The sequence below is a fragment of the Echinops telfairi genome, unplaced genomic scaffold (genome assembly GCF_000313985.2).
Source record: "Echinops telfairi isolate 266 unplaced genomic scaffold, ASM31398v2 ScPeMD7_7410;HRSCAF=8448, whole genome shotgun sequence".
NCBI lineage: Eukaryota > Metazoa > Chordata > Mammalia > Afrosoricida > Tenrecidae > Echinops > Echinops telfairi.
Window position 1 is genome coordinate 17,606,691 of NW_022111310.1, and position 22,968 is coordinate 17,629,658.

Sequence of the window (22,968 nt, forward strand, 5' to 3'; positions counted from 1 at the left end):
GGAACCGTGGCTGCTGATGGTGACGAGGGGGACGGCTTTGAATGCAGACTGTGCTGTCAGTGTGTGACTATAGACAAGCCACTGGTCTCTCGGAGCCTTCTCCCTCTGGTTTCTCATCTGTTGAAACAACGTGGCCATGCCTCAGGGCACCCTTAGCTGCTGTCGGGTTAGACCCTGCATGCCACCCCCCCCACCCCCCCACACACTCCTGGTGACCCTGCACGGGGTGGCTGAATGCCACTTTGTCCTGCGCCCTTCCAATGAACAGCTGCAGGTTGGCCTGCTGTAATCAACAAGTCTGTCATTGGCTGGTTTGGGAAGTAGTTTGCCAGGCCTTCTTAGTCTGTTGAGCATCATGGCCACATGCCAGGCTCTGTGGACAGCCAGGTGCTGGCTTCACAGGAGGGGCACTGGCTGGGCATCAGATCCAGATTCCCAGGAAGAGAAACCTGTCCCCCGACCCATATGGTTCCAGGCCTTAGCCTTCACGCCTGTACTTCCCTTTAATTCCAGGTCACACGAGAGAGGGAATGGACATCGTTTGCTGACCTTCCGAAACAGATAGGGCATAAGTAGGGTGGCTTGAAGTGTCCAGAAAGGCAGGTCCCAGGAGCCCCCTTCAGAGATAAGACTGCTCGGAGCTTTGGTGCACTAACTGTGCTTCAAGCACTTTCCTGACTTCTCTCTCGCCGACAGCTACTATCATCCACATTTTCCATTTACTGGGAGAGAGAGGCTCAGAGACGGGAGTACTTGCCCAGAACCACACAGCCAGGAGTGGAGTGTGCACACCCCAGGCATAGACGTCCTTCCTCTCAGGCCCCCTGTCTTCCCAGGGGGAAGGAGGGAGGGGGAACCCTGAATCCCAAACCCGCAGGATTGGCTGTGGGCACTAGAGACTGGCTGCCCGAGCTCTGGCAGGCTGCAGGCCAGGAAGTGGCCTCTTCTTCTCGCCCCAGCTCTTTCCTAGTGACCGTGCAGCCTGGGCGCCCCTATCTGCCTGTCAGGATCTCTGTTCACGGCCCAGCAAGCACCAGGCGCTCACAGGCCAGGACTGCGAGTAGACGCTGCCCAGCATGCAATCTGGGTTAATTACCAGCCAAACCGTGCTGGGTTTTCAACACCGATTTTAACTCCGGGCAGGAAACCTGGCATCGCGCTGATGGTTATTTGAAACAAATGAATTCCCCAGGCCTCACACATCCTCGAAAGCTTGGCTTCTTCCCATGTAGGCATCCGTGGGCCCTCGCTCCTGCGAGGCAGGTGGGCAGTCACTCTCGGGCCCATTTTACAGGGGGGCAGCGCGGCAGGCTGAGGGACATGCGCAGTCTGCAGCAACTGGAGGGCAGACACGCATTTGGACCCAGGCCAGCCCCCTGCTTCGCTTAGTGAGTCAGCTTGACCGACCGCCTCCCCTCAGAGGCGTGGGGCCAGAGAGGAAGGGGCAAGGGGTGGGACCAGACCTGTGAATGCCACGCTTCAGAGAGGCCCTTCTGTTGTGGGCAGCGGGGAGCCCTCTCCACGTTGTCCGGCTGGTGGCTGTGTGGAGGAGGGCTGGGGATGGAAGGGCAGAGGCTGGCAAGGCAACAAGGGTGCTGTTATGGGAGCCCGGGGAGAGGCGAGGAAGGTTGGTTGGACAGATGGAAACATCGAGTACTGATAGTTCCAGGCACGATGCGCAGCACTTGCTACCAAATCTCATTTTGTTCTCATGATGACTCCGGGCAGGGCCTATTGATGCTCCCATTTTAAAGCCCCCACCACCACCACCGTGCTGCTGCAGGACAGACTAGACCTCCTTAGGCTTTGCAAGACCGACACTTCAAGCAAGGAGAGTCTCATCTTTGTGGTAACGGGTGGCGGCTTTGCTGCTAGGTGCCTTTGTGCCCTCACGTACAATAGAAGGCATGCCGCCCTGCCCTGACCGTCCTTGCATTTGTGCCTGTGCCTGAGCTCACGGGGCAGCGGCAGTGTCAACCCGTCTAGTTCAGGGCCTTCCCCTTTGCCACGACCCCTCTGCTTTAGCAAGCATGATGCCCTTCTCCAGGGACTGGTCTCTCCTGACAACGAGACAAGGTCTCAACACCCTTGTCCCTAAGGAACATTCTGGCTGCAGTTCCTCCAAGAAATGACTTTGTTCGGCTGTCAGTCCAGGGTACTTTCAGTATGCTTTGCCAGCCCCGGGATTCACATGCATCGATTTTTCTCCAGCCCAATACTCAACCCGCTGCGTCACCAAGAGTCCTGTCTTATCAGTCTGTGCTGGCTAAAGAACTTGCCCAAGTCTAGCTGGTAAGCAGCAGCATTGTGATTCGAACCCAGTCCTCTCTGATTCGCAAGTCTGCCTTTCCTTTGTGTGTGACTTTGGACAAGTCCCTTCTCTGCTCCGTCTCTGTGTGTGACTTTGGCTGGACCCTGAGATCTCTTCCTGCTTGGTTTGATCAAACATGCAGGTGAGCCTTGTGGGTAGAGAGAGAACGCATGCCCGGTTGGTACCTTTGAGAAGAGCGTGGTCAAATGGGACAGGTGGGCTTATAAGCAGACACATACTATCGAAGGAAAGAGGGACCTGGGCTGACTTGGAGAAGGCATCAAGGGAGGCTTCCTGGAGGAGGTAACATCCTGACTCAGTGGGTGAAATAAGACAGGGCCTCAAAGGCTGAGGAACAGCAGGTGCAAAGTTCTGAAAGCCACCCCCCCCTGCACTGAGTGTGTTTCCCCAGGCAGGGACCTCAGGGGGCCTCTCTTCTCAGCATGGGGTTTCAGTGCCCTTAGAGCTGGGCAGACATGTGGCATGGCAGATTGAGTTCATTCCCCACAGCTTTTGTCTGATAGCGTCTTCTTGCTTCCTCTCTCTCCTCAGGGACCCCCCGGGCTCCCTGGGCTTCCTGGACCCCCTGGTGCTCGAGGGCCTCGGGTAAGTAAGTGGGCACACACAGTCCTATGGGGTTCTGGCTGGCCCCTTGACCTGCACCCCACGCCCCTGAAATCGCAGCCTCACTGTGTGTCACGGCTTGATCCCTGCCTCGGACCTCTTGCTCCTACTCTGTCTCGTGGGAGTGGACTTGGCACTGAGAACAGATGTGGGACGGGACACCGATGACCTCCTAGGGCAGTGGTTCTCAACTTTCCCAATGCCATGACCCTTTCATATAGTTCCTCATGTTGTGGTGCCCCCCCAACCATAACATTATTTTCGTTGCTACTTTATCACTGTCATTTTGCTACTGTTAAGAATCAGGTGACCCCTGTGAAAGGGTCGTTTGACCTTCAAAGGGGTCACGACCCACAGGTTGAGAACCACTGTCGTAGGGTCTCAGTTGTCCATTGTGGTGTGTGTGTGTAGGGGGGGAGGGCTTGGCAGCTTGGGGCAGGTGAGGTGGTCCCAAAGACCGCATCCTCTGGGCAGATGGGCTTTGATATTTATTCAAGGCAAAAGCTAACTTGGGATCCCATGGCCCTTGCAGTGTTGGCCCGTCTTTGCAGGGCCCTCCTCGGGTTGGGGTGCCGATCTGTGTCTGGTAGGACTGAGTGCCTATCCTGGGGGATCCGGCTGGGGGCTACTGAGCCTCAGAGGGGGCACAAGAGCAAGGTTGGTCATGAAAACAGCCCAATGGGTGACCCTTGACAAGTGCCAGACCCTCCATGAACCCATCTGACACTCTTGTTTTAGGAATAAGGAAACCGAACATCCGGGAAATGGCAAAGCCAGGACCCAAAGCTAAGCTCATAACTAAACCAGATGCTGGGGCCTTAGAGGGTCCCCTTGGAGGGAAATCTGGCCCCTGCCACCGGGTGGCCGTACCTAGGCTGAATCAGCAGTTCCCACGCGGTGTGATTGGCAAGGCCCTGGCAGAGAGATAGCTGCTCAGGCGTATTTTTAGCTCTGGACCCAGCGGATGGTTCTGGTTATGCAATTACATGAGCCCTGGTTCCCTCCCGGCCTGGCCTTACACTCCCTGGCCCGGGGCTCGGAGTCTGCTGGCTGAGCGGCATTTCCTCCTGGCTATAGCCATTGCATGGAACACGTGGCCAGAGCCAGGGACCACTTAGGTATGGTGGATTCTGCTGGCATGGGGCCTTGTGACCCGGGACTGAGATGATGCCCCTTGACCTGGTGTTCTAGCCCCCTGTGGCCTGCCCCTGCCCCCAGACTTCCTGTGCCCACCAGCCTCTGCACCTTTGCCCAGCTGCCCTTTCAACCGGGCATGTCCCCCTTCATTAGCCCCTCCTTCATGGCTCAGCTCAAATGCCACCACCTCTTCTGATTGGAGCTCCACTCCCGTCTGGGAGCTCCGTGAAGCTAGCCATCCCTGCCCCTCCAGGGGCATGGGTCACTCTGTGTACCAAGAGTGGCCGCCGGGTTCTGTGGCTGAGCTGTGCATGTGCGGCTTCCTTCGTCTTCCCAGCCACCCTCAGAGATAGGCCCTGAGATGGTTCCATGTTACAGGGTGCTGAGATGAAGTAACAGTGCCTCAGGTCACAGGATAGAAACCTGGCAGCCTGACTCTAGAGCCTCTGTCTAGCGTGCTGAATTTTCTGTTTACTCAACCACGGCCCTGTAGGCAGAGAGTGCTGCCCCCACACCACCACTGAGTTGGTTTCTGGCTCTGAACGACCTGACACAGGAGATGAGGTTTTCTACTTCCTTGTAGATTCCCAGTCTCAGGGACCCACAGGGCCAGCTCTGTCCTGCTCTATAGGGTCGCCACGAGTGGCCATCGACTCCCTGGCAGTGAGTCTGGTTTTAGAAAATTTGATGGGAGCAGCTAGCCTCCACTGTCCCCTGCAGCTGCTGGTGGGTCTGAACTGTCTGTTTTGTGTCCTATCTTGTGACACTGCCACCAGGTCTTGTTCATTCTTCTCTTGCTCCACGCCGAGCAGAGTGCCCTGTGTGTGACAGATGCTGAGGAAATGGGTATAAAAGCAGCGAGTTGGGGAGTCAAGAGAATTTCCACCAAGGAGCTGTGTGCTCCCCTCTCTGGGCCTCAGTTTCCCCATCTGTAAAACTAGGCATTGTGGTAAGGCATTTCCACGGTTCCTCCCAGCTCTGAAATTCACAAGTGAGTGCATGACTCTCCTGACAGCCTCCTCGGGCTCTTTGCCGGCACCGCCCCCCTCTTCCCCCCCTTCCAGGCCACTGTCCTGTTTCTAGACTAGAAATTCCACAGATGACAGAATTCCAAAGATAACAGAACACCAGGATTAAACAATCCCAGCTCCTCTCTGCACAAATGGGGACTTGGTCATCCAGAGCTCTGTGGTGGGCATCATCCGACCTCCACACACTCCCCCAGAACCCGACTTTCTGGGCCACAGCATTTATAGCATTGGTCCGCTTGGCCCACGATCAACTATGTGCTTCGGTTCTCTGCGAGGCAGTGTCTAGAGGGGGTGGGGATGGGACGGGGAACAGGAGGCAGGAAGCCCTCTCACCCTCCTAGGCTTTCAGCTGGGCCATGATGGGGAAGGAGTGAGCCTCACATAGGCCCTGGCTGGTTCCGGGGGTGCTGGGTACCTCCTCAGACACCCTTGCATAATCCTGCTCCAGGCCAAACTGAGCTTAGCTCCCCGGAGCCTGTCTGGGGAGGGCATCCTGGGTCTCCCAGGATCCTTAGAGACTACTGGGTCCAACTGCCTCCTCAGTCCCTTGGGGAGACTGAGGCCAGGGGCATGGTGGACAGATCAGAACAGGGGCCAGGCTTTGGCCCTTCCATGTGGCACCAGGCACCAGGAGATCTCTCAAGCGATGCTGGGAGAGGCAGCCAGACCCTGCGTGGTGTCCATTCCAGCACATAGCCACCCCACAGGACAGGGCACAGCTGCTCTGTAGCGGTTCTGAGACTGTGAGTCCTTAGTGGGAGCAGACCACCTCCCCTGTGTCCATCCGTAGGAGTATCTAGTGAGTTTGAACCTTGGACCTTGTGGTTAACACCGTAACCCACCATGCTGCCAAGGAATGGGCAGGCTAGCCTGTTATTTGAGAGGGAGGGTGACACGAGACACTGGTACCAACTGCCCAGGCTGAGTGTGTGCTGTGAACACTGTTGCTTCTGGCACCTTTGGGTCCCAGTTCAGCTGTCGAGGAAGAGGGCGGGGCCTGGGTTGGACTGTGACAGGCGGCAGCTGGGAGGTTGGCCTGGGAGCAGGAGGGAGGAACCAAGTCCCTGCACAGAGAGCCAGATGGATCAAGAAGAGGCAGGGAGGAGGGCCGGATGTTCGGTGCTGGTGTGCGGGAATGACCAGCGGGCCCCTTGGGGTGTCTCTTGCCATCCCCAGCACCCTGAGTTATTCCTGGGTCATTTGTCTGCTGGACAAAGACCCTTGGGTCCTTATCCAACTCACAAGGCTCTGTTTACACTATGGGACTCGACGTTTCTAGCCTTGGGCTGTGATGGGAGAGAGAGGACGTCAGAAGACCCAGCTGTTGTAAGGGGACATGGATATGACCCAGGAAGCTCTAGCACTGAGAATCAGCCTGGGAACTCACGCCAGCAGACCTAGACCCCTACCCTCACTTGGCCACTGCTCTGCTGTGTGTCCTTGGCCAAGGTTCTGGGCCCTGTCTTCCCGGCTGCCCACGGTCCCTTGTATACTCTACGAGCTTGGAGCCTGCACGCATATAAGGGAGAAAGCCTACGGTATGTGCTACCAGCAGAGGCGGGGAGCCTCTGTACAGAAGAGGCCAAGTGCCCCCTTCAGCGTGTGCTCTACTGCAAGGACTCTGAAAGTCCAGTAGGATGAGCAGGAGAAACCCAAGAATGTTTCCTAAAGGAGGTGGCCCTGAGCCAGGCCTTGACGAATGGGAAAGGCATTCCAGCTGGTGGGAACAGCCTGGGCAAAGGGAGAGAGCAGATGGCCGAGTGTGGTTGGGGAGTCAGGAGAGCAGTCTGGGGCCCGGCTGAGTGAGCGAGTGAGTGCGGTGAGGAGGGGCAGGCGATGGAACCCTGGGGGAAGGACTTGCCCTCTGGCAAGTCTGGCAGATCTGAGCCTGTGGTCCTCGGCTTCCCTTCTTCAAAAGAGGAATCAGAGCAGTCCCCAACTTGTAAGCTGATAGAACCCCGCCACCTCTGAGTCCAATCCAACTCGTAGTGACCCTGTAGGACAGAGTGGAGTGCTCCTTAGGGCACTGGGGACCGTAAATCGTTATGGGAGCAGAGAGCCTCATCTTTATCCCACGGGGTGGCTGGTGGGAACCTCACAGTAGAAAAAAAAACCCAATACGTAACCCACCTGGGCTTCTTAGGTTGGTCCCCACCGAACCCACTCATAGCAATTGAGTCAATTCCAACTCATAGCAATCCTGCATAGCAGCGGTTCTCAACCTGGGGTGTGTGTGTGTGATGGAACGACCCTTTCACAGGGGTCGCCCGATTCATACAATAGCAAAATGACAGTGATGAAGTAGCAACGAAAATATGTCGGGTTGGGGGGGTCACCACCACAGGAGGAACTGTATGAAAGGGTCTCTGCATCTGGAAGGCTGAGAACCACGGCTGTAGAGAGAGGGTTTCTGAGGCTGTGCATTATCCATTTGCAGACAGCCTCCTCTTTCTTCTGCAGAACCCCTGCTGGTAGTGTACCCCCGACCTCTTGGCTGCTAGCCCAGGGGCTTAGCCCACAGGGCCCCAGGGCGCCCTGGGTTGATGGTCAGGATAAAAGTAGGTGACATGTGGAGGGAGCCAAGTGGGAGCCTGGTGTCAAGGGAGCTGAGTGGGAGCAGGATGCCATGAAGTTATCACAGGGACGGGATGTCCCCACAGAGCCCGAGCCAGGGGGACCATGCGGAGCCAGGGTAAGGGAGTGGGGTGGCCTCACTTTTCTCTTACCTGTGTGTTCCCTGTCCTTTCCAGGGTTCTCCTGGGCCTTACGGAAACCCAGGCCTCCCAGGACCTCCTGGGGCCAAAGTGAGTATTTGCCGCGGGACTTGGGGCTGTGCTGTGCAGTGGGCATGGGGGCTGGGGGCCAGTTCTAGGAGCTTCCTGTGGGCACTGTGGGAGGGATTGCCCTTCCTGCCCCCAGGCACTTCCTGAGCAGCTCTGAGGTCCAGATCCTTGCAGGGGTGGGAGATCCAGAGCTGAATCCTGCCTTTAACTCCCGACTGGGAGGGACCGGAGAGAAAAGGGCAGTTAGAACCCAGGGCTCTCAAGGGGACAGAAAAAGGAACCAGATGCTCAGAGGGAGGGTCCTGAATGTCAGCTCAGGACTAGGAGCAGCCTAAGTTTCCTGGACTGGAGGGTGCACCCCAAGGTGTTCTGCCAATCTCTGAGCTGGAGAGAAACACCGAACATTGTGTTTTAGAAAGGTTGGATGAAGTGCAGACCAGAGCAGAGACAGGGTGGCAGGGTGATATGGGAGGGAGATGAGGGGAACGCGGGCTGGCTAAGGGATATAGGGGGGATGAAAAGTGGGGGCCGTTGTCTCACCATGTGGAGGTGGGGTAGAGAAGTGGGGTGTGATGGGTGCAGATGAAGAAGGGAAACTCTCTGGCATTCCCCTGAGGGACTGACCAGGGGCCCCAGAGAAGCGGTCAGGAGACCTGGCTTTGGGAACCTGTGGACTGTCTACACCCAGAAGACTGGTCATGGACAGGCATTCTGAAACTCAGGCCTGGCCTCAACTGGAGATAGAGCCTGGGGGGTGGCCAGCTCAGAGATGGGCCTCCTACCCCCTCCTCAGGGAGCTTTCTTGAGCCGTTCCAGTTAACTCGTGCAGGAGGCTCCTAGCCGAGCATGTGGTACACGGTGCCCTGATAGCGGGGAGAGCCTGGCCCCCAAGCTCTTCAGCCAGCTCCTGGCGCTCAGGCAGAGGATGGGGAGTGGACAGGGCTGTCCAGGGAGCAAGGAGGGAGAGACTCAGAGGCTCAAGAGGAGAGCTGAGGCAGTGACATTGAGGTTTCAGAAGGTCCGTCATCACTGGGCTCTTGGACCTGGACAAGAACTCAAGCTCCCAAAGCAACCTCTCCTGGGCCCTTCCTGCGGCCTGGCCAGGCATGAAGTCTCAAGGAATGACGAGGAGAGAAGGAAGGATTAGGTCGGGGAAGCTAAGAGGCAGTACCCAAGGATGCAGGGTAGGCCAGGAGAGGCCCTGGGGCAACTTCCGAACCCAGCCTGGGCACTGGGAACCTGGGAGACATCTGGGGTCCTCGGTGGAGTAACGTGGACTCTCAGTCTGAACGTGCACGCAGTGCCCTTGCACTGAGCTGCAGGATCCCAAGTCTCACCCCCCTCAAGGTCCCTGGCTGGGGTCCCGCTTGGAAGGCAGGCTCTTGAGTCTTGGGTGGCCAGTGCTCAGCGATGTCTGGAGGCGCCCGGACTTCCACCCTCCGTATTAAACCCGTTCTGTGTGCTTAGGCACTATGCAGGATCCCCTAAAGGTGGGAAGAGATGGGTGGGGCTATTGACCCTGTTTCCAGGTGGGGAAGTAGAAGCAGATTGAGACATTCGAGAGAAAGAGGCAACCAGAGTTGCCCCCTCCACACACACACACACACACACACACACACACACACACACACACACGAGCACTTCTGGAGGATTCTACTTTGAGAGGCTGGGGTCCTCCAGGCCACAGGTCCACCAAGATGCTGAGGATGCGCAGCTGTCTCTGCCTGTCTGGTTTGCTCAGGAAACGCGTCCTTGCTGGCCCTCTCTGAGTTGGGCTTGGACCCTTCCTCACAGACTGACCCCCTGCTTCTGTGGCAGCCCAAGCTCCCACCACCCGCCCCTCGCTGGCCCATGCTGGCCCCACTCGCCCGGTGAGTGCTGCAGGGCCTCAGCCCCAGGCCCCAGCAGACACCGCAAGCCTGCCAACAGATATACACACTAAGGCGCTGCCGGCGGTTGCTCCCTCCGCTTTGCAAAGCAGCGCTGGGTGTGCTGTGATCTGGACCTGGCAGGTGAGACCTCCTGCTGCCACGTGGGGCTGGGGCCTGTGGACCCAGTGCCTCAGGGCCAGGACCCCAGCCTGCTTCTGGGTATGAGGGCCTTTGAATAGTTAGCGGCAGCATCCCTTTACCTTTCAAGTCTGTGCTTTCTGCCCAATTTTGACGCCCTCTCTGATAGCAGAGCGAGGCGTGGGTTCTGGAACGTGCACTGGCGTGGGAAGCTGCTTCTCCCACTGGGACCCTTGGCCCTGAGTCCTGGGCGAACAGAAGTGACCACAGGGCAGGGCAGTTGGATAGGGGGCCCAGGCCTGCCTGGGTTTGGCCTGCTCTCCATCTTTGCTGTGGCCAGGACGGGGCTGAAGTAGGGCTTCCTGGCTGACCTCCGTGACTTTACTGAGATTGGCTGAGAACACTGTATCTGCCGGCATGTGGGCGGGCCCTCGCTGCTGACTGCAGGAGTGTGGGACTGGCCTCCCCAAATCCCATGCCCACCTCCTCTTTCAGCGCCGTGCCTGTTCCTGTCCATCTGGGCTGCACCTCAGGCAACAGACGTTTGTCCAGCACCTGCTATGTGCTGCTGACTGAGTGGTGGGCCACGCAGTCAGAGCCTTCCTGCAGTGTAGCCCAGTGATGACCACCCTTCATTCAAGGCATTCCTAGAGCCCCTGGGACTGGTGGCCTGGGGTGAGACAGGTGCAGGGAGAGCCAGAGGGGGCAAGAGAAGAAGGTGAGAGGCCTGGGCCCCCATGAAGTCAGAGAAGAGATGGCCCCAAGGGCCCAGGTGGCATGATCGGGCTGCCTTGCTCGCAGCAGCAGGACGGCATTTTGGGTCTGCTTGCCTGAAGCTGCTTGTCAGGGCTCCACCGCTGCTCCTGGCTGGCCAGCCCGGCTTCAGCCCGTCTGCCCTGTCAGAGCCCGCCAAGAGCGGTCTGTCCAAGTCCGACCAGGTGAGGGCTTGCCAGCTCCCGCAGAGTGAGAGCAAGGCGTTCCGAGCGCACAGAGCCTGGGAGGGGGTGCTGGCTGGAGGGCGATGCTGGGTGGATTCAGTGGACTTAGCTGCTGCTGCAGGAGAGGCAGTACTTGAAGGCCCAGCCTCTGGGGCACAAACCCTGCTCTGCACCTCCTGGTTCCCATGACCACTGACAAGTTCGTGGACCTCCCGGTACCTCACGCTGCAGCCAGGGTGGTATAGCGGGTTGAGGATGGGGACAGTAGTTCAAACCCACAAGGCGGTGGTTGTTAGGGTTGAGGTGACTCATGAGAATTATCATGTGTGCACATGGATGATGAAGGCTTTACTTCTCCAAAGGACGTGTATCTATATATATTATACTCAGTTTGTTGTTTGCCTGTTGAGCGCCTCTGTGAAGAGGTTCCCAGTGGATCCTGGTGTTCGTTTCCCCCTCACCTCACAACACTAACCCACCTTGATGGGGTGTCCCTTTGGGGCGCACTCTCCCTCGAGGTAGAACCTATGGTTCTTTCTTGCCATTTTCTACTTAGACCTTTCTCTCCCATCGGAGGATTGGACCGGCATGCACTTAGGTTTCTTGTCATTTTAAAAGTGTCCTTTGTACTCTTAAAAAAGGGAATCCTTGTGCAATATTAAGCTTCGTGGGAATGTGTGAGGTAAATTCACTTCTCCCCACAGCCAGCTGTTTCCCAAGGAAACGTCCCTCAACTGGCCGGGCCGGGTCCACGACAGGCCGCACTGTTGCGTTCACGGCTCTGTTTGTATATTTTCGTGCTCGTAAAATATTATTTTATGTGACATTTACTATGCTGAGATATAAGCCCCTCCTTGTTATTCTTCTTGTAAAGCATTACAGGCTATTTCTTTTTCCAGAGGAAACTTTGACCCATCTGAATCACTCCTTTAACAAAAAAATCTTTAGGATTGTATTAGATGTATACAGTGATTTATGAAGCCTTGACACCTTTTAGATGTTGAGTTTTCCTTTCTGCAGACCTGACATGTCTCCCCCATTTGGTTGTTCTCAGGACGTCCTTTATTGCATAAGCTCTGCACATTGCTTAAACTTATATTTAGAAATGGAATACGTCTTGTCGCTGCTGTGAATGGAATTTGTTTCCTCTTTCATTTTCTGGCCCGCAGCTCTTGAAGAAAATGATCGATTTTTGCTATTTGGTGTTGATTATTGAAAGCACTCCCCTTACTGGATTATCTCCCTAGCTCTCCTGGGTTCTCCAGACAGCCCGTCCTTTTGTTTGTAAAGCGAGACCTCCTTCCGAAGAAGGAGACTTCTCCTGCCCGACTGCTGCGTCCTGGATGTCCGATGCGTGAGTTGGTAGTGGTGACAGGGGAGGACCCGTAACTCGTCCGAGAAGACTCCTGGACTGGGGCCAGACCTGGTCTCACACCATCCCTAGAACTCTTGTTTTTGAGACTCCATTCATCGATTCGCTAATTTGTGAGATGGTTGACGAGTGCCTACTCCGGCGCAGGCCCAGTGCTGGGCTTTTGGGACCAGAGATGACTTCCCCCAGGGGGCCAGTCCAGAGCTTCCCAGTCCTTGGTGAGCTGTTCCTCCCTTATCTTGGCCTTCCTCGCCGCCTCGGCCATCCAGGGCCCTCTCATGCCTCCCCACACTCAGCGCCCCTGACAAAAGGAACCCACACGGTCCCCATTCCTGCCGTATGGCTAGCACTTCGAATCTGAAAACCACTCCCCCCCCTCTTCTTCCAGTGTCCCATAACTCAGGCTGAGCCCACCATTCCCCATGCTGAGAGGGCGAGGGGCTCACCAAGGGCTCAGAGGCTCATGGCCTGGAGAACTAGGTCTGGCAACTGGGTTCTCGTCCCCATCCAAGTGTAAATGACCAGCACCCAACCCAAACCAACCTCACTGCCGGCGAGTCAATTCCGACTCAGAGACACCCCGTAGGGCAGGGTAGACCTGCCCCTGTGGGTGTCCGAGACCGTACCTCTTGGTGCAAGAGGAAAGCCTCATCTTTCCTTTCTCCTGAGGAGTGGTTGTGGTTTTGAGTGGTTGTGGTTTTGAACTGCTGACTTTTTGGGTCAGCAACCCATCCCGTAACCCATTAGGCTACGAGGGCTCCAAATGACCAGCAGGACTTTATATGTTCCTCACCCTCTCACTGGGGGATATTTGCATCCCTTGAGCTGCATGTTCAGCTTGCTTTCCTCCAGCCTCAGCTTCGCAAGGACTCTCTCCAGGAATTTACCCTCAGCCTGGGTCATCTTCCCCCCTGGCTCCTGTACCCTCCCTGTATTTTCCACCAAACTGTAGGTTTGCATCTGCATGGTACTGCCATGTCAAGAGCTTGGGCCTTGGAGCCACAGGCCTGCATCTGAGTCTTGCACACGGGGCTTATCCTCCCGTGCCTTGGTTTTCTCTTCTGTAAAATGGGGTCATGAGGGTTGCCACTTCCCGGATTCAGGGCGAGGATGAAATGAGGGTGCTCAACACTAGTGTATGCTTTCATCCCCGGCCCCTGCCTCTCTCAGGAGTTCTCCACGGGCACAAGCTGTGTCCTGTTCGGCCGGTCATATTCCTGGTATCCATGGGCTGCTGTGTGGCTCAGAGTAGAGGTTCAGGGCATCCCTTCATTGGTTGATGTTGATCTCAGGCAGGGAGTACACAGTAGGCACTGTGCCGGCAGCTGGGAGCACAGAGAGAAATTCAGGCATCACCGAAAGACTCCAGGTGAAGAACCTGGGTAGGGATTCGGGGCAAGTGAGAGGTGCGTCACCTCTCCCAGTCTCAGTTGCTCCTTTTGTATGATGACAAAATAGTTGGTCCCTGAAAGCGGGTACATCCCCCTCCTCTCTAGGCTGCAGGCAGATGGGGGCAAGGGCAGGGTATGAAGGAGCTCCTGCCCTTTTTTGGCCATGAGCGTCCTCGGTAGTCCCGGACCTGGCCTGGCCTTGCTTCATGAACATAAAAGGCGCTGGTGGGCATGCATCCGGGCCTGGGGGGATGGGGTGGCGGTGTAGGCTCCTGGAGGTGGGCCCTGCAGAGGAAGTGGCCACAGGTCCGGGGGTTTTACTGGAGGGCCGCATTCCCCTAACTGGTGTCTGTGCAGAAGCTCAGGTGGACAAAGGGTTGGGGTTCGGGAGCCTAGTGTGGGGCTGCTGGTGGGTGGGGGGCAGCGTGGGAGAAGCATCCAGATTTCAGTTTGTGAACCAGGGCTTTGAAGCTGGACAGACTGGGGACTAGGCTGCCTTTGCCTCTGACCCACCGCGGACTTCTCAAACCTCGGTCCATGTCGGCAGCTGAGACAGGCAGGTGTCAGGCGGGCGCAAGGAATCGGTGCCTAAAACCGTGCCTGGAACAGTATGCTTTCTAGAACGTGACCAGGGAAGGCTGTTCCTGGTCGGTGGAATGCAGCCACTTCCGACTGGCGGAGTCAGGACCCGAGAGCTCTGAGTCCTGCTGAAGAGAAGACCACCCAATGGGGACTAATTAAAGTTGGCGCAACCACTTGCATCACGCCCATTATTGTATGGCCCCTTGCCTAGCGACCTCTGAGGGCAAGTGGTGCGTGTGTGCGTGCGTGCATGTGTGTGTGTGTGTGTGTGTGAGACCTCACTCGCGCACACACACGTATGTCCTAGGTGAGGCATCGGAGGCACAGAGACGTGAAGTGGGTCACTGAGTCCCACCATGTGACCATGACAGGGCCAGCGCTTCATCTCCCACCTTATGATGTGGACCCATCTGTGGTAGCAGGGAGGGGATGTAGCTCAGAGGATCCTGGAAGGTGACATCAGCGATCCAGCCTTCTGAGCACTGTGAGCAGGGACCAGGAGCATGTGCATTGCCTGTAGGAGACGTACCTGGTGAGCCCTGTTAGGGGCCCTTCTTCTGAGCTCCTGCTTTGGGTCACAGGGTCCTCGTGGTGGGATGCCTCCCCTCGGCTTGGCGCAAAGGTCCTCTTTGCCCCACGTACCGTCTGGTCTAACCCATCAGGGCCCCCGACTGCTCCAGAGCCCGGGCCTGGGAGTCACATGCTCTGGGAACTCATCTCAGCTCTGCCAGCACCTCACCGTGGGGGCCTCAGACAGCCCCTGTTCTTCCCTGAGTCTCAGCTTCCCCGAATGTAGAATGGGGCCACAACCTTGGCTTCTGTATTCATACCCTTGGGCGGCTGCGACCACAGGCAGTGGCTTATAAGAGCGGAAGTGTATTGCCCCACGGTTTTGATACCCAGGAGCCTGGATTCAGTCTTGGCAGGCCTCAGACTCTGAAGACCCTGGAAGTTGTCTCTGGGGTTCCGGGAGCCCCAGCATCCCTTGGCTTGCAGCTACAGTATAACTGCATCACATGACCAGCTTCCCTCTACGCTTCTGCTTTATCAGAATACCACTCAGATGGGACTAAGTCCAGCCCTGGTGGCAGAGTGGGCTGCTAACCTCAAAGTCAGCAGTTTGAAACCACCAGCCACTCCGAGGGAGAAAGATGAGGCTTTTTACTCACGTCAAGAGTTAGTCTCAGAAACCCACAGGGATAGTCCTACCCTGTCCTACAGGCTCGCCTTGAGTCAGACTTGATACGATGGCAGTGAATTTGGTTTCTGAGGTTAGGTTAGAACTCCGGTCTAACTGCCCATTCACCGATAACATCTTCAAAGTCCTTATTTCCAAACAATGTCAGCTCACAGGTCCCAGGGGTTAGGACTTGAACTTATCCCTGATACCCACCCCTGGGGGCTCTGAGGAGCACTGGCAGCCGGGAAGGGCTGTGCACAGAAGTCGGCAGCTGATAGTGAGTGGAGGGTGAGGGGAGCCCCAGCTTACTGACCCCGTGACAAGGACCAGATGTGTCTTTTGGAGAGGCTGGACGTGTCTTGGGCTCCAGGGTCCAGCTGGAGGTCTCCAGTCCACTCCCAGGAGCTCTCTGAGCAGCCCTGAGTGAACAAGGCAGGAGGCATGAGCCCCTGCTCCTCATCTGTGCAGTGGGCACCGACACAGTCGGCAGGTTGGCTGGGGAGGACATGTTGGAGCGGCATCTCGAAGCGTGCGTAGGGTGTGCGGAGTGATGCGGGGCTGGGAGGGAGGCAGCCTAGGCTAGGGCCTGGCTCAGCTTTCGGGTCTGGCCAGCCTGTGGTCTGCCCTGCAGGCTGTGGCCTGGTGACTGGAGCAGGTGCTGTGGGGCAGAGCGCCCAGCCCAGGCAGGTGACTGGCCAGGTGATGGAAGACTTGGGCCGCCAGCACGAGCAGTTTGGGTCTTGCCATTGTGCAGCCAGGGGCATGTGGACCGTGTCGTGTCGGAGCTGGGGGGTGATGGGTCCAGAGGGCTACGATCTGGGGTATGGGAGTAGTAGGCGAGGCTGTAAGAAGGCTTTGTGGGAGGATGTACACTGGTACAGATAGGAACTGGAAACACAGGGAATCCTGGATGGATTATCCCTTCAGGACCAGTGGTGACAGTGGCGATACCAGGAGGGTGGAGGGAAGGTGAGGTAGAAAGGGGGAACTGATTACAAGGATCTACATATAACCCCCACCCTGGGGGACGGACAACAGAAAAGTGGGTGAAGGGAGACTCCAGACAGTAATACATGATAAAATAATAATTTATAAATTATCAAGGGTTCATGGGGGCGGGGGAGCAGGGAGGGAGGGGAAAATCAGCTGATTCCAAGGGCTCAAGACGAAAGCAAATGTTTTGAGAATGATGATGGCAACCAATGTACAATGTGCTTGACACAATGAATGTGTGGATTGTGATGAGTTGTACGAGCCCCCAACAAAATGATAAAAAAAAATGAGGAGCTGATACAAAGGGCTCAAGTAGAAAGAAAATGTTTGGAAATGATGGTGGCAACTTATGTACCAATGTGCTTGATACAATTGATGTATGGATTGTTGTAAGAGCTGTAAGAGCCCCCAATAAAATGATTGATTTTTTATAAAAAAAGAAGGCTTTGTGGGATGATAAAACTCTAGACACTACTCCGCCGCCAAAGTGGACTTCTTTTTGTTTCAGGGGCAGAAAGGTGACCCGGGGCTCTCACCAGGAAAAGCCTACGATGGGGCAAAGGTAGGTTTCCAGGGCCCCCGGGGACACCTGGGAATAACCACACTCTTGGGAGGTGGTGTGTGTGTGTGTGTGTGTGTGTGTGTGTGTGTGTGTGACGCGGAGCGGTGACCGAGAGCAGGGTTTGGGTATTGGTTTGAAGTTCTTCACGCTTTTCCGACACCAAAACCAAGACCTTTTCCCACCGCCTTCCTCTGGGGCGCAGCCAGCACACAGAGCATTTTTTAGGGGTGGGGAGGGCAATGGTCACCCAGAAGTGCCTGTCCAAGAGGCTTCCAGCAGACAGACTGCAGCGTGCCCCTGAGTTGTGAGCTGGAGCTGGGCAGCGGGAAGGGGTTGGGCCTGAGCTGAAGAGGGCGTCTTGCGTGGGGGGGGCGCGCTCTCTCTTGACCAAAGGGCTGCAGTCAGGAGAGGAAACACCTCATTCCCAAACTTTCTGCCCTGAAACATCCGCCCCAGAAACTGAGCCAGGGGATCGGAGGGTCAGGAGGACAGGTGAAAACAGGTTACGCCCGGACCTGCCTGCAAGGTTCCCCAGTGCCCCTGATGGCCATGCTTTGGAAGGAACATGCAGACCCATCTAGTCTTTCTGGGCCCAACCCAAGGGTCCTCCCACACAGCATTGCTGCTCAGTCCGGCCCCCTGTGCTTGTATGCCCGGTAGTGTTGATTTCCCACTCCATTGATTTCCTGAGACACATCGCTCTCGCACTTCCCCGTTGATTTTTTCCCCAGTATCCCAGCATTCCAAGACCGTCCCCACTATGCATTTGTCACCAATTACACGTGCATTGAGTGGCTTTGGAAACCGCTCGGGCACTCTCGTGTGTTAGCTTCCCAGGAGTGGTGCCACATGCCTCACTACCCGCGCGAGTTATACAGTCAGCTCATCATCACTCTATAAGCCAGGACCAGGGGGCCAGGTCACAGCCAGGACACCTGGGCCCCAGGGAGGGCAGCCTCACCCCAGGTCATATCGCTGGTGAGTGGTGGAGCTGGGACTTGTGCCCAGGTCGTACAGCATCCCGCGGGGAGCAGGTCCCAGGGGCAGTAGGCTTGGGCCCTCATCAAATGGTATCTTATGCTGAAGGCCCATCTGTAGACTAGCGCCCAGGTTGATTTGGGGGGCGGGATGAGACTTCCCTCTCTTCTCTCCAGGCTGCTCCCAAGGCTCCAGGCCTCCGTGAACCCAGCTGGGGAACAATCGGTCACCATTCAAGGTCACGCCTGCGTTTGCGAGTGTTCCCGCTTCACGCCTATTGTCTGTGTTTTGCAGGGCGATGCTGGCTTGACTGGGCTCCCTGGGAATCCAGGACCTCTTGGACGAAAGGTACACCCTTGGTTTTGATGCTGTGCCTTGCCAAGTTGGGGTGCTGATGAGCACAGCCTCCGGGCTAGGGATGGGCATGCGCGCATGTGTGCCTACCTGCCTGCCTCTCCTAGCCCAGCCTGGCCCGGCTACCCAGGGCACAGGACCTGTTGGCAGGAAGTGTGAAGAGTTTCCTGGAGGTCCTATGGGCCTTCCAGGTGCCCTGACCCTCCTTGTGTGGGGGCAGGGAACACCTGGGCATGGAGTAGGTGCCCCCATCAGCCCCCCATTAATGAGGTGTGATATTGGCACCGGTTTTCTGCCTTCTGGGGCCCAGCTGCTCCTGGGAGGCCCCCTCAGGAGAGGGTGGTGGGAAGAAAGTGTGCAGTCCTGGAGAGGAGGGCTCTGCTCGCCCTGCACCTGGAGGAATCCCTTCTCTGAGCCTCGAGTCTTCCTGCGGGAGGTGGAGTTGGTGCTTGGTGTCACCCACTGCTAGGGACCCTGACACCCACCTGCAGCAAGCCCTGGAAGAGAGACTTGGAGAACGTGGCTTCTGGGGTCACCCCGGCTGCACCATCTCCTGGTAGGGTGGCTGTGGGTGCATCAGTGACTTCTCTGAGTTTGATTTCTCTTCTTCCCTGATAGGCCACAGGTGAGCGCCGGTCACTAGCAGTGGCATTCCAGTTAAAGATGGGGGGCGGAGGGGGAGGCACATGGACTCAGGAACATTGCTCGGGGGTTCCCCCCAGCCCCATCACACACACACACACACACACACACACACACACACACACACACAGAGCCTTGCTTTGCTGTGCTGCAGGAACTGCCCCTCGACACCTTAGAGTGGGAGTCTGCATTTTCCTAAGGCTGGGCCGCTAACCGACAGTGCCCCTGGATTCCTAAAGGCACTTTCTCTGTAGCACCTCATTCGTCAGGGCCGTCTCTCGATCCGCCTTCTCCAGGAAGCCCTCCCAGAACACTGTGCCTCTGGGCCGCGGGCCCTCTCATTATTTAGCGATGCTTAGCTTGGTTGTTTTCTGCCAGTCTTCCTCGCCAGAACAGACTGCGAACAGTGTAGGCCAAAAGTCAATTGGTTCTTTTGCAGAAAATCCCAAATTGCTGATGGGTTTTTGAGTAGATCCATTCATCGAGGTCATGTGCTAAGCTCAGGCCCTGGCTCCTAGCTGTGGCCACAGCTGCCCTCTCTCTGGGGCCCTCTGGTTCTTGGTGAGACAGCTGCGGTGTCTCCTAGCTCTGTCCAGCCCTGAGGGTCCCCACGGTGCAGGGGGACTTGGAAAGGCTATGTTCTCTCATCCTTGTCTCCCACCTCCTTGGTCAGAGGCAGACAGGAGTCCCGGCTGCCTTTTGCTGGCACAGAGGGATGCCTTCCCCCAGGTGTCCCTCTGGGCAGCAGGTCGTTCTGATGGATGAGGTGTCAGTGGAAAAGGCTCCTTCTAGTCCCGGCTCATAAAACAGCCAGTGGTGGTCTCGCTCTGCATGGGGGTGGGAGCCTCGCCTCTGTGGTGGAGACAGGAAAAACAGACTTGGCCCAGTGCCTGGCTGGGGCCCCCAGGGCTCCCCAAGGAGGCCAAGGCGCCTCAACAATGAGGAAGCAGCTCACCTGAGGTGGCAGAGGCTAAATCCAGGAAGAGCCTCTGGGCGGCTGGAAACATTTGGCAGAAACCATTGCTCTGAGTTCCCTGGCTGTGGCCCAGGTGAGCACGGAGGCGCTTGGTCCGTGGACGGCCAGCGGCACCCACTCCGTTCAGGAGCGTGTGACCAGAGTAGCAGGGAGCTCAGGGCCCAAGGCATAACCCTTGTCTCACGCTGGGCATCTGGGAGGAGGACTGATGGGGTGGACAGCCGTGCCCAGAGTTGGCACTGTTTGTAACATCTCCATCTGATGACCACAGCGGTCCTTTTCTCCTGCTTACCGCCTTGTTGGATATCAGTGCCCCTTTGAGGTGATGCTGCCAGTCCTGCTCATTTACTATTCATTCATTCATTCATTCATTCATTCATTCATTCAGTCGTTCATTTATTCATTCGCGGCTCAGGGAAGGCAGTGAGTTGAATCAGCCTGCCATGGCTCCCATCCTTGTGGGGAGAGAGGCGGTGAATTGAAAAACAGCGCAGAGCTGAGACCGGTGAGGAGCTGAGCAGTAAGAAGGGACAGGGGAACTTTGGTGGAAAGGTCCTGCTGCTGATGGCAGGCGAGAGGCTGTCCCTGGGCCCACATGTCCTCACTGCCCCAGCACCACTACCATCTCACAGCTGTGGAAACCGAGGCCCAGATAGGTCTTATCCACCCATCCATTCATTCTAGTCACTCAGAAGGCCCTGTGTGAGGCCCTGTGCCGACTCTACATTTGGCAGCAAATGGGTTCCTCTGGGGTGCACTCCAGAGCTGTGGTTCCAGCCTCATGGCCTTTCTGCCGGCTGCAGTCCTGGGTCCCCCCTGACCCCCCAGAGATGCTGGTTCAGTTGGTCTGAGAGTGGGCTTTACCTCGTAGCGACCCTCGTGCACAGCAGAAGGACACAGCATCTGGCCCTGCACCGTCCTGTGTTGTTTGAGCCCATCACTGCGGCCACTTGGCGGGTGGGGGTGGGGCAAGGCATAGGCATCAGTAGTTCTAAAAGCATCCCGAGTGGTTCTCACCTGAACCCAGTGGAAAGCCTCTGGTTTAGGGACATATACCTACCTTTCCTCTCACTGGTGATGTCGTGGTTACGCGTTGGGCCGGGATCCGCACGGTCACTTGGGAACACCAGCAGTACCTCGGGAGAAAGACGGGGCTGTCCACTCCTGTGAGCAGTGACTATCCTGGGGTTGCCGTGTGGCAGGGTTGGGATTTGAACCCTGGTCTTCTTGACTTCAAAGGAAGCCAAGGCTGAGGTGGAGCTTGGGTGAACAGTGGAGATCCCGGGGACCTTCGAGACCCCTAGGCAAGGACTGGATGCCCTCCCCCCTCTGCCCAAAGCCCGAACAGCATCCCCACTGGATGGGAAGACTGTCTGCAGCCGCAGTGAGGTGATGTCTGGCTTCTCTGGGCGCACTGTAAGCAATGATTAATCTGGCTCTGAAACCAAAATATAGACCGAGCTCTATTATAAACACGGTCCTGTGGAGACCCGCCTGCCCGGCTGCCTAAGGCCCCTGACAGCACCCCCCTCCCCCCAGTCCTCAGAGCTTTCCTAAAGCACCCATCTCCCCTGTACCAGCCAGACACCCATCACACATGGGGCAATCACTGTCCCTGGGTCCGTCCACCTTGTGGCCAGCTCGTAATTGCTGGGGTCCAGAGAAGATGATGGCTTAGCTTCTTGCGGGTGCTGGGCCCTGTCATTTTGAGCGGTTTGGCTGGGCCCAGCTTGGTAAACACTGCTAAGGTGATTCCAGGAAGCCGAAGAGCCCCTCCTCACCTCCGCCTTATCTGGGCTCAGACCCCGATGCCCCAGCCTGCCATGAGAAACCGGGAGGTTCGTGGCAACATCCGTGGCTCTTCCGGAGCCATTGGCTGGGAGAGAGTTAGGAACCACGGTCTTCGGGACAACACACAGCTGAGCAGGCGCAGCAGCCTGGGCATCATCTGGGCTTGGCCGTGTCACCGTGGGCTCCTGCCTTCCTCTCTAGGGCTTGGTTTCTCGGTCTGCTTGATGAGAAAGGAGCCTGTCAGAAGGATGGCTGGGGTCCCTTCAAGCTCAGCTACTTAGTCTGTGGCTGGCCTTTGCCTCAGCATTGCTGCTTGGATTCATCACGTCTGTCCCTGGGAGGAGGTCCCCGGGGTCTTTCCTAAGGTGTCCCTGCAGCTCTTCTAGAACCTCTCAGCCCAGGACTTGGTCAGCCCAGACAGGTCTTCACCTGGCCCAGCCCTGGGGAGCTGTGGGGCCTCGGAAAGGTGTGGAGCCAATGGCACGGCCCTCCCTCCGCGCCCTGGGCCCCCTGGGAGGGATTGCCTGGAATGAGTGAGCTGATGGGTCCCCGTGCTAGGCTAGGCATGGGGCCAGTGACTATCCTTGTCCCTGGTGGTCACTTGCTTCCTTCTGGCTGCAACCTGAGTCACAGGGGAACGTGAAGCCCTCCTTCTCCTCCTCAACCACCTTTTTGGGCTGAAACGCAGTTTCCGCAGGCTTCTGTGGGGCTGCAGATGCCCCTGGCTCTGGGCCTCATTGGTGCTTCTCTGGGGGATCCTGGACCCTCTGATTCCACTCTGTGGAGGGAGGCTTAGAGAGGGCAATGGCCGGGGCCAGGACACACAGCCCGGAATGGGAGGCGAAATTCAGCTCATCACTGCAGGGAAGCATTGCATCTTCTTTCTCATCGAGAGCTGCCAAATGGTAGCACCATATAAATGGCGATGATGTCCGTGTCGTCCCGGGGCCCAGTGGCACAGCAGTCAAGCACTCAGCTGCTCACCGAAGGTGCTGGCATTTGGAGCCCACCCAGAGCCCTGCGGGAGAGAGACCTGATGGCCTGATCCTGCCAAGGCTGCAACCAGGACCTGGGGCCCTTCCCTCTGTCCCCTCGAGTCGCCCTGAGTGGCAGTCAACTTAGTAGCACCTCACTACACAGGTCTGTCCTGTCACAACTCAGATCCCCCTAACTGCTGCATAGGGTCTGTGATTCCCAGACATAATCTTTTCTTAGCGTCTCCGTGAGGAAAATTACAAATGCCATTCAGGTGGAAGATGCTGTCAGCCTCACTCACCCCAGGCCTGGGACAGTGCCGGCCCCCCAAAGCTCAGG

At 57.0% G+C, this 22,968-nt stretch overlaps 1 protein-coding gene across 1 annotated transcript in view; it reads left to right on the top strand.

Moving 5' to 3' along the window:
• Window positions 1-22,968, top strand: part of COL27A1 (collagen type XXVII alpha 1 chain) — a 141,458-nt gene that overhangs the window by 19,276 nt on the left and 99,214 nt on the right. Inside the window, exons 4-7 of the mRNA XM_045296543.1 lie at window positions 2,864-2,917; window positions 7,854-7,907; window positions 16,860-16,913; window positions 18,186-18,239. Coding sequence (XP_045152478.1) covers window positions 2,864-2,917; window positions 7,854-7,907; window positions 16,860-16,913; window positions 18,186-18,239 — 216 coding nt within the window. The remainder of the gene's footprint in view (window positions 1-2,863; window positions 2,918-7,853; window positions 7,908-16,859; window positions 16,914-18,185; window positions 18,240-22,968) is intronic.